Genomic DNA, 8,360 nt, shown 5'->3' with positions numbered 1-8,360 from the left:
GGATTTTCACAGAGGTTGTTTATATTAAAATTTACTTAACTAGAATAAAAGATATTAGTTATCTATGTATAAATCTTATATTAAGATAATTTAAATCTTATCTTTCAATAGGATTTTACCCCAATCTTGAAGCTTAATTATGGGCTGTTAAAATGTTTTTTCTTGAAACAATTATTATTTTACATTTGTTACTATGGAAGCAAGAATACTTAGTCCCCAGGGGAAAACATCCTATAAAAATCTCAGAGAATGTAAATGTCATAAAAGAGAGGTATATATCTTCATCCTTTCTCCATATTTTTATTGGTGCATTATAATTATACATAGTAGTGGGATCTGTTGTTACATATTTGTACATGCACATGATATCACAATATAATTTGGTTCAATACATTCCCCAGTATTTCCCCCTCTCTCTCCTCCTCCCTTTCCCTGGTTCCTTTCCTCTACTAGTCTTCCTTGATTATTAAAATTGAAGGCTGTCTTTTGTAGAGTCAGCTATATATGAAATGAGATGGACGGTTTTAGGGATTGGGAAAGGTACATCTTATGATCTCTGTAAATCTTTAAATTATGAATATCACAATGATATATAATACTTCCCCCCCCCCAAAAAAAAAACCTTTGAGAACAATTAAACTTGCTTAAAATGTGGTTATCACTTGGCTGGCTAGGCTCATTTACCAGAAAAATATACCAACCATACCATTGATGAAGTTCAAGTTTGAAACTCTCATTCACTAGAAAAACTCACCAGCTTCATCATAGATGGGTTCAAATGTGAAACTCAATAATATTACAGTGGTTTTCTATACCAGGTATTGAACTCAGGGGCACTCAACCACTGAGCTATACTGGCAGCCCTTTTTATTTTTTATTTTGAGATATTAAGTTGGTTAGGCACTTGCTAAGTTACTAAGGCTGGCTTTGAACTTGCCCTTCTCCTGCCTCAGAGTCCTAAGTGACTAGGATTATAGGCATTTGCCACTGTACCAAGTAATTTTTTTAGTTATTTGAGCGTATGTGAAACTGATATTAGATCCACGTATGAATGTCAGAATCTCCCCCCAACCCCAATAGTCAGATTATAATTATAGTATTAGTTACTTTTTGACGTTAGAGTTAACATGAATATATTTAAAATTTCTATGATATTTATTAACTTTGGCATTGGAGGAATTATTGAAATGACTGGTGAATGTTTAGCTTCATATGGATTTGATAATATAGTTTTCTAACAACCAGAGTATTACTAAGATTTCTTAATTTCTATTAATCAAGTGGATATAAAACATTATTTCCTTGTGACCTTAATTTGTACTTTCCATTAAATATCTTTCCAGGTATTTATTCACTGCTGTGTTCCTCCTAAGAAATTACTCTTCATAATTTTTGCAAAGCTAAAAATTGTCATTTTCTCTTTTTGTTGTTTCCTAACATATACATGATAAAAGCCAAATTCCTACGTATGAATATAACACTTTCCAGGTCTTTCCTCCATCTTTAGCTTGAATCCCAGTGTTGCTTATCCCTCTCTAAATTCTCTAGGAATTAAGAAATGCTATTTCATTACTTGTATGCTTCTGCTTATATTATTTCTTTTTGCAAAATTCCTTTTTCACTCTTGATACCAATGCTTCACTCATTCTTTAGTACTTAGCTCCTGGTATTTCCAGAATGCTTTCTCTAATTCTTCTTAGGCTGAATTAAGCCATGTTCCTCCAAATTCCTAAAGCACTATGTGGGTAACTCTCTTATTACATAGATTTTAGGATACTCAAGGGGAAGGATTCTTTAGCACTTACCAAGAGATTTCTACTGGTAGGTATTGTATATATAAAACTCAAAAGAGATATTATCTTATAGGAAGCTAAGAAAGAGGATTTGAAGTCCAAGAGAAAAATATGGGCTAAAGTTGTTGGAGCAGATGAAGTCAGGAAAGGGAAAAGGGGTAAATATTTGCCAATGTTTACTTTTTAATGGACACAGGGCTAGGTATTTGTGCATATATCTACAACTTTCTGAGATAGCTATTATGTTTTATAAATGAAAAAGTAGGCCCAGAAAAGTTAAACAACCAGTTCAAAGTTCACAAAGCTAATAAATGTTAAAGCTGGGATTTGAACCAAGGCCTTTCAAGGCCTGAGCTCTTTTCATTGCACAACACTGGAGGAGTTCACTTAGGAGTGGAGGGGGCTAGCAAGGGAATGTGAGAAAGAGGGAGAAAAGAAACAAGGACAGAAGATAGACTGTGGAGATGAGTTTAGGAAAAATTCAAAAAGGGAAAAGAGATGGAAGAAATACCATTAGGGACTGATATACTGGGAGACATAGAAAAACTGATAGCCATTTCAAATTCTGCAGAAAGATCAAGTAATTTAAGGACTGGAAAATGTCACATCATTCAGTCACATCATTTGGTAACCTTTGAAATGGCAGTAATTAGTGAAGTAGTGGGACTCTTGATCATAACCAGTTGAGGGCTGAAAAATAGGCAGGGATGTGGCAATGACTGATGAGGAGATACTCTTCCAAAAATCTTTGCTCCAGCAACAGGAACATAGGAAATAAGTAAAAACTAGGGCTTATAAACTTCTTTCTTTAAAATTTTAATGTTGTAATAGACATGAGCATGTTTAAGTACTGAAGGAGAAAATCCAGTAAGAAGGGAGAACTCAAGATACATGGGAGACGATAACTTAAGGAAACAGTTTTCAAGGAGAAGGGACCCAACATAATAATGGGCAAAGGGACATCCTGAGAAGATGTCAATGTGTATTATACTTGTAGCGTCAAATGGAAGAGGATCAAAAATGTCTTTATTTGTGAAGTGGAAAAGAAAGAGTTCTGAAATTCACGTATGCCCAACAAAACTCATTACTTTGATCTTAAACAGGTTCTCCTACTTCATTTTTTTTTTGTCAAACGGATTAACTAATATTCACCTGGGCTTCAAAATTCAGTGTCATCTGTGATTTCTCTTTTCCTAATAGCTAATGAATTATGATGTGTTAGAATAGGAAGGATCCTGAGGATATCCAAGTTACAGGTAAGTTACCTGCCACAGAAGTTAATAAGTTATTTCAAGGTTGTTAAAGTCCTAATGGGAAGGAGTCAGTGACAAAAATTTTAGAAGTAAACACCTATCAGACTAAATTATTTACGTTCCCAGTCTAATATGCTACCTGGCACACAGGAGGCACTGGAAAAATACAATGAACCAGTTAATGAGTGCCAGTGCTGGTGGCTAGCTCAGAAATACAAGATTCACTGAGTCAATGTGAGCTTGGTAGAACCTTATAATCACCACTTTAATCTCAGTTTACAGTGGAGGAATTTGAGGCCCAGGAAGATGAAGTATAACCTGCCCAAAGTCAAAAGGTATTTACTGGGTAGTCTGAGGGCTACAAAGTGTAGAAAGAAAGTGTCAAAGCAAGAAGATCTACTGAGCAGAAGGTATTAAACACTAGGATGACCCTAACACTTGATTCTTTCCTTAGAATATTGACCTTTCCCTTCTATTCCTTTTTTTTTTTTTTTTTTGGCAGTGCTAGGGATTGAACCCAGGGCCTTAATGCATGTGAGGCAAGCACTCTACCAACTGAGCTGCATCCACAGCCCTCCCATTACTCCCATTAACCTGGGTCTTTATCTTTCCCCCTGTAACTATTCCAACAGCCTCCTGCCCTCCCCTGGCATCCCTGTCTATTCAACATTCCAAAGCCAGATCAATAGTCACCAAACATTGCTTTCAACTCTTTTTTCAGTTAGAAGCTTTCAAAGCCTACAGGATAAAGTCCAACTTACTGTTAACCTTCATTCTTGTCCCATCTAGTTTTTCAACCCAATCTCCTCATCTAGACATGCTCCAGACGGCCTGATGCCTCTACCTCTACCTCCAAGTTCCCCTGAGGGTGTGACCCTTCTCTCCCCTGGCCGACGGCTCTGGTGGCCAGCAGGGCAGGCAGAGGGCCCCACGCTTAGGACTCCAAGCCCGGCTTAAGGCTCTGAAGTCCCTTGACAACTGTTATGCCTTCTGAACTAAAGTCTCGGCCCGCCGCAAATTGTCAGCTGGCCCTGGGTTGGAATCTTCAGCTATCCAACAAGCAATGGTTACAATGCACCGAGAGCGTAGGGTCTACTGGGATCAGCATGAGGAAAGAACCACAACAAAACGGAGCCGGCTTTCCCGCCAGGCGCTTGAAACCCCGCCCGCAGCCCCCTTGGCTGCCTCAGACCGGTTCCAGCTGGATTTCTGGAGACAGCTCGAACGCCAAATAGAATTCCCCCTCTTTTCCCGGCCCCGACCAATCTTCGCAGCCCCTCGGGCGCTGACGCCGCAGCGGGCTCTGATTGGCTGACAGAGTAAGCCTGGGGTGGGCGAAGAGCGGCGGCAGGAAAGGGGGCGTGGCGGGAGGGAGGGCCGCGGGAGAAGAGGTCACTGCGCAGGCGTCAGTGGAAACGGATAAACAAACAAAACCCACCAGCCTGGGGCCTCCCGCTCTTCCCCGCCCACCTGTCCCCGGCGGGGACTCACCCTCCTCCCAGTCGCGCCGCTTTCCCCGCCCGCGGCCACGTCTGGGCACGTCCCCCTCGCGGCGCGGGCCACGCACGTCCCTGCGCTTAACCTCTGCCAGTCCGGCGCTAAGTTAAAGGCCGGGGCGGTGCGGTCTGCGCGCACTCCTGGAGGCGGGGTGCGCAGGCAGGAGCCCGAGCCTGCAGCCGCGGCCGGGCAGACGATGACTTGCTACCGGGGCTTCCTGCTGGGCAGCTGTCGTCGCGTGGCGGGCGGCCGGGCGGCGCTGCGTGGGTCAGGCGCGGGAGGCCCTGCTGCGCGGCCCCGGCTTGGCGGTGACGGCGACCGGAGGCACCTAGGGCACGGGCAGCCGCGCGAGCTGGCGGGCTGTGGCAGCCGTCCGGAAGGCGGCTTCCGCCCCTCGCGGGTGGTGGTGGTGGCCAAAACCACCCGGTACGAGTTCGAGCAGCAGCGGTACCGCTACGCGGAGCTCTCGGAAGAGGACCTGAAGCAGCTGGTGGGTCGCCGCGGCCCCCGCCGTTTTGACTCTTCCCAGCCCCAAGTCGCTCCCCGGCTGGGCCGGGGCTTTGGTGGGTGGCTGCGTCCCTTCGGGAGGGTGGGGAACAACTCTTGGGACGACTTTTCTTCCCAGGGCACCCCTGGCGCCCCGCGTGCCTCTCGCTGTCCTTCACTCGCTCTGGCTTCGCCTGTGAACTCCCCTCGCGCGCGCGTGTGGGGTTTGGATGGGATGGGCGAGGGGACGCGTCCGGGCGAGCGCAGAGACCTCCAGGCGGGGGGGCAGAGGCTGCCTTATTTTGGGAAAAGGGGCTACTGTGTGGCTCCTTAGAGAGGGGCTTTGGGGGGGGGTTCATTTGTGCCCTCCCCTTGAGGTGAAAAGCTACTGTCATCCCCTTGAGGTGAAAAGCAACTCCAGCCCCCAGAAAGGTGGGTGGGTGGCTTGAGATCCGGGCGCCCTGGAAACAGCTCCCGAAGCCTCTGCGAGAAAGTGGGCCTCCTAGCGCCCTAGTGGGCTGCGGAAAAGAGGGCGAAGGTACTGCGGACACACCCCCTTTTACTTTGCCAGCCCGCCCGGGCCTGGGACACTCTGGGAAAGCCCGCTTTTAACATGCTGGAATGGTGGCTGTTAGACAGGGGTCTTAGTTGTTTTCAAAGCAAGGGTGTCTGGTGTTGGGAAGGGCAAAGGAGGAGATTAGACTTGAATATATGTTTCTAAGTGGAAAAGTTAGGAAGTAAAAGGAGCAAGTAGCTCGGGTAACATGTGAAATAAAAAAGCCCATGTCTCTAATGTCATGCCTCCACAGTAGACTATATTTAGTATATTAATATCTTTACGAAGTATATAAATACAAAGGGTAGAACACTGCGTTGGACACTGCTAACCCCCCCCCCCCCTTTTGAAAAATTTTGATTCCATGTCCGTATTCACCAGCTTTTGGAAGTGGAGAGTGACTCATACTGCCAAGACCAATATGTCCTGAAAAATCTTTTAGAGATCTGTGCATCAAAGGCTTTTAAACTAACTGCATTTAATTGTTATGAGTTTAATACTCTAGTAGGCTGCCTGTTCTAAACACCTTGTTTTCTTTGTAATCTTCAGCATAGTCATTTTGTGGACATCAAAATGCAACTGTGAAGCTTTGCTTACGTACTAAATCTTCTTGGATGGGTTAATCCAAGAGGACTCCTTCATTCACCTGGTGGAAATTTAGGGGCAGATTTATTTTCTAAATGTTTGAAGGTAGCAGTTTATATAAAACACCTGGAGCATTTAAAGAATAAAATCAACAGTGAAGAGGAGACTAGGGTAGTTGAGTTTGTGTTAAGAGATTGAAATTGGGGTGAGGTAGGGAATGGTAAAGTCAGTTGAAAGTACATTGTTTCTATTTTGAGAAAGGGGTGTGTCTTTTGGATAGTATTCCTAATTTAGCAAGGTTCACCTTTTAGAAACTTAAATGTCATGAATGCATAAGTGTTTTAATAGAATTTTTGTCCAAGTTAAAGTAGTACACTAAAACAACAACAACAACAACAAAACACCCCCCAAAAAGAATTGAAGTAGTACACTCAATGGGCATAATCAAACAGTGGGGGGTTGGGGGTCAGGAGCTCTAGGCTCTGCTTCTGTGTGATTAACTTCCTATTTTTAACTTCTAGGTGAAAATGATACACTTTGTTTAGTATTTTCAGCTTTCAGTATTCTGTAGAAGAAATGTTAGTATTGGAGTAGATAGCCTCCAAGGTCCTTTCTAGTGCTAACATTTTTCAAGGCTTCAGGAAAATAGGCGGCATCTGAATTGGGATGAACTCTTGGAGTTCTGAACAAGATTGCTACTAATAAAAACTATGTAGAGAAATCAGTTAAGTCTTTAAAAAGCAAACTACCAGTGTACCCTCTCTGAATGTGGAAATCGCTGATAGGTAAATATTTGTCTATTGCTAGGTAATTCTGTTTTGAAAAAGAAAGCTTTGAAGTATAACTAATGGACCATAAAATAAAGTTTTGTAATTGTCAGGCCGTGGAATAGTTTTTGTTGATGATGATGTTATAATTTTATTGGATTAGTTCCTAACTAATAATAAATTATTTTACATTTATATTAAGGCTAATATTCAACAGTGCGTAACATTAGATGTAGCTCAGATCAGAAGTCAGGAACAGAACAGGCCAAAGAATACTGGGCTGTGTGAGGTTAACATGGAATTCCTAATAGACATGATAAGAACATAAATGTTATTTGCTGTATTGTTGAGGTGGATTGTTAAGGTATATTAATTATGTGAATTGAATATTAAAGAAATGGCCAAATACTCTTCTGGCAGGAGTCACAGTAACTTGATTCTGTATCAAAACATTCTCTTTTGTTGTTTTTTTTAAAATGTAAAATAGATCTCTATTAGAGTACTTGTTAAAATGCAAATGGCAGATGAAAGTCAGAGTGCCTGTGTACTTTTATACCCCAAGCCTCCTGGGTTTCTAACTTTGTAGAAATAAGCAGTTAGAGGAAATATCTTTTTAGTTGATAAAACCTGTAGAGAGAACAGGATTATGTCCTTCAAGCTGGGTTAAACTTTTGACTTTCAGTTACTCTTTTATACTGCTTTATATTTCTGAGTCTTGCTTTTCTGCCTGTTGATTGAACAAATTTTCCCTCTCTTGTCTCATGACTTTACAACAATCAATGAGTCTATTACTACAATTTATTTGTGTTATGAGAGATGTAGATGTTGGTAGATGTGAAACTTTTATTAATCAGGTTCCACGATAATCACAAATTATATCTTTAGATGAAACAGAACTAATTTGGAAAGGGTTTTGATACCAGAAACATATCTAATTGGCCAAAGAAAAAATTTGATTTAAATTGCTTTAATTTTTTTTTGTAGTTGTGTATGGACAGCATGCCTTATTTTTTTATTTGTATGCAGTGCTGAGGATTGAACCCAGTGCTCTGCCACTGAGCTACAGCCCCAGCCCATGTCTTTTTATATATATTAAATAAGGAATCAGTTCATCAACTTCATTCTAAGTCTCATTATTTTAGAGGCAACTTTAATAGTTCCCCCATTTAGTTTTAGGTTTTTAAATAAAATTAATAATGGAATAGAATGATTTCATTTAATAGCACCTCTATTATTGTATATAAATTATTCGTATTTATTGCCTTCTTAACTGATTTAGGAGGTGCAGTGCCTTGGGCAGATAACTTTTGCCACATGGTATGCAGTAAGTGTATTGTATACAGTGTGAATATTTATCAAATTAAAGAACAACATTTGGAGAAATGCCAGACCCTTCTTTCTAACTGAAGCTTGCTCCTCTCAA

The 8,360-nt window shown here is 41.8% G+C and overlaps 1 protein-coding gene across 3 annotated transcripts in view; it reads left to right on the top strand.

Annotated features, from left to right (window-relative positions):
- Nucleotides 1–4,462: 4,462 nt before the first annotated feature.
- The window catches only part of Nadk2 (NAD kinase 2, mitochondrial), a 46,768-nt gene continuing 42,870 nt past the window's right edge, over nt 4,463–8,360 (top strand). Inside the window, exon 1 of one of the 3 annotated variants that reach the window (XM_005325633.5) lies at nt 4,463–5,033. In XM_005325633.5, the coding sequence (XP_005325690.1) occupies nt 4,740–5,033 (294 nt within the window). In that variant the 5' untranslated portion in view covers nt 4,463–4,739. The remainder of the gene's footprint in view (nt 5,034–8,360) is intronic. The other 2 variants (XM_005325634.5, XM_040273726.2) reach the window with 2 other exon arrangements.

This window comes from Ictidomys tridecemlineatus, chromosome 1 (assembly GCF_052094955.1).
Source record: "Ictidomys tridecemlineatus isolate mIctTri1 chromosome 1, mIctTri1.hap1, whole genome shotgun sequence".
Taxonomy (NCBI): Eukaryota; Metazoa; Chordata; class Mammalia; order Rodentia; family Sciuridae; genus Ictidomys; species Ictidomys tridecemlineatus.
Note: the sequence above shows the minus strand (reverse complement) of the source record. Positions and strands in the feature narration are given on the sequence as shown.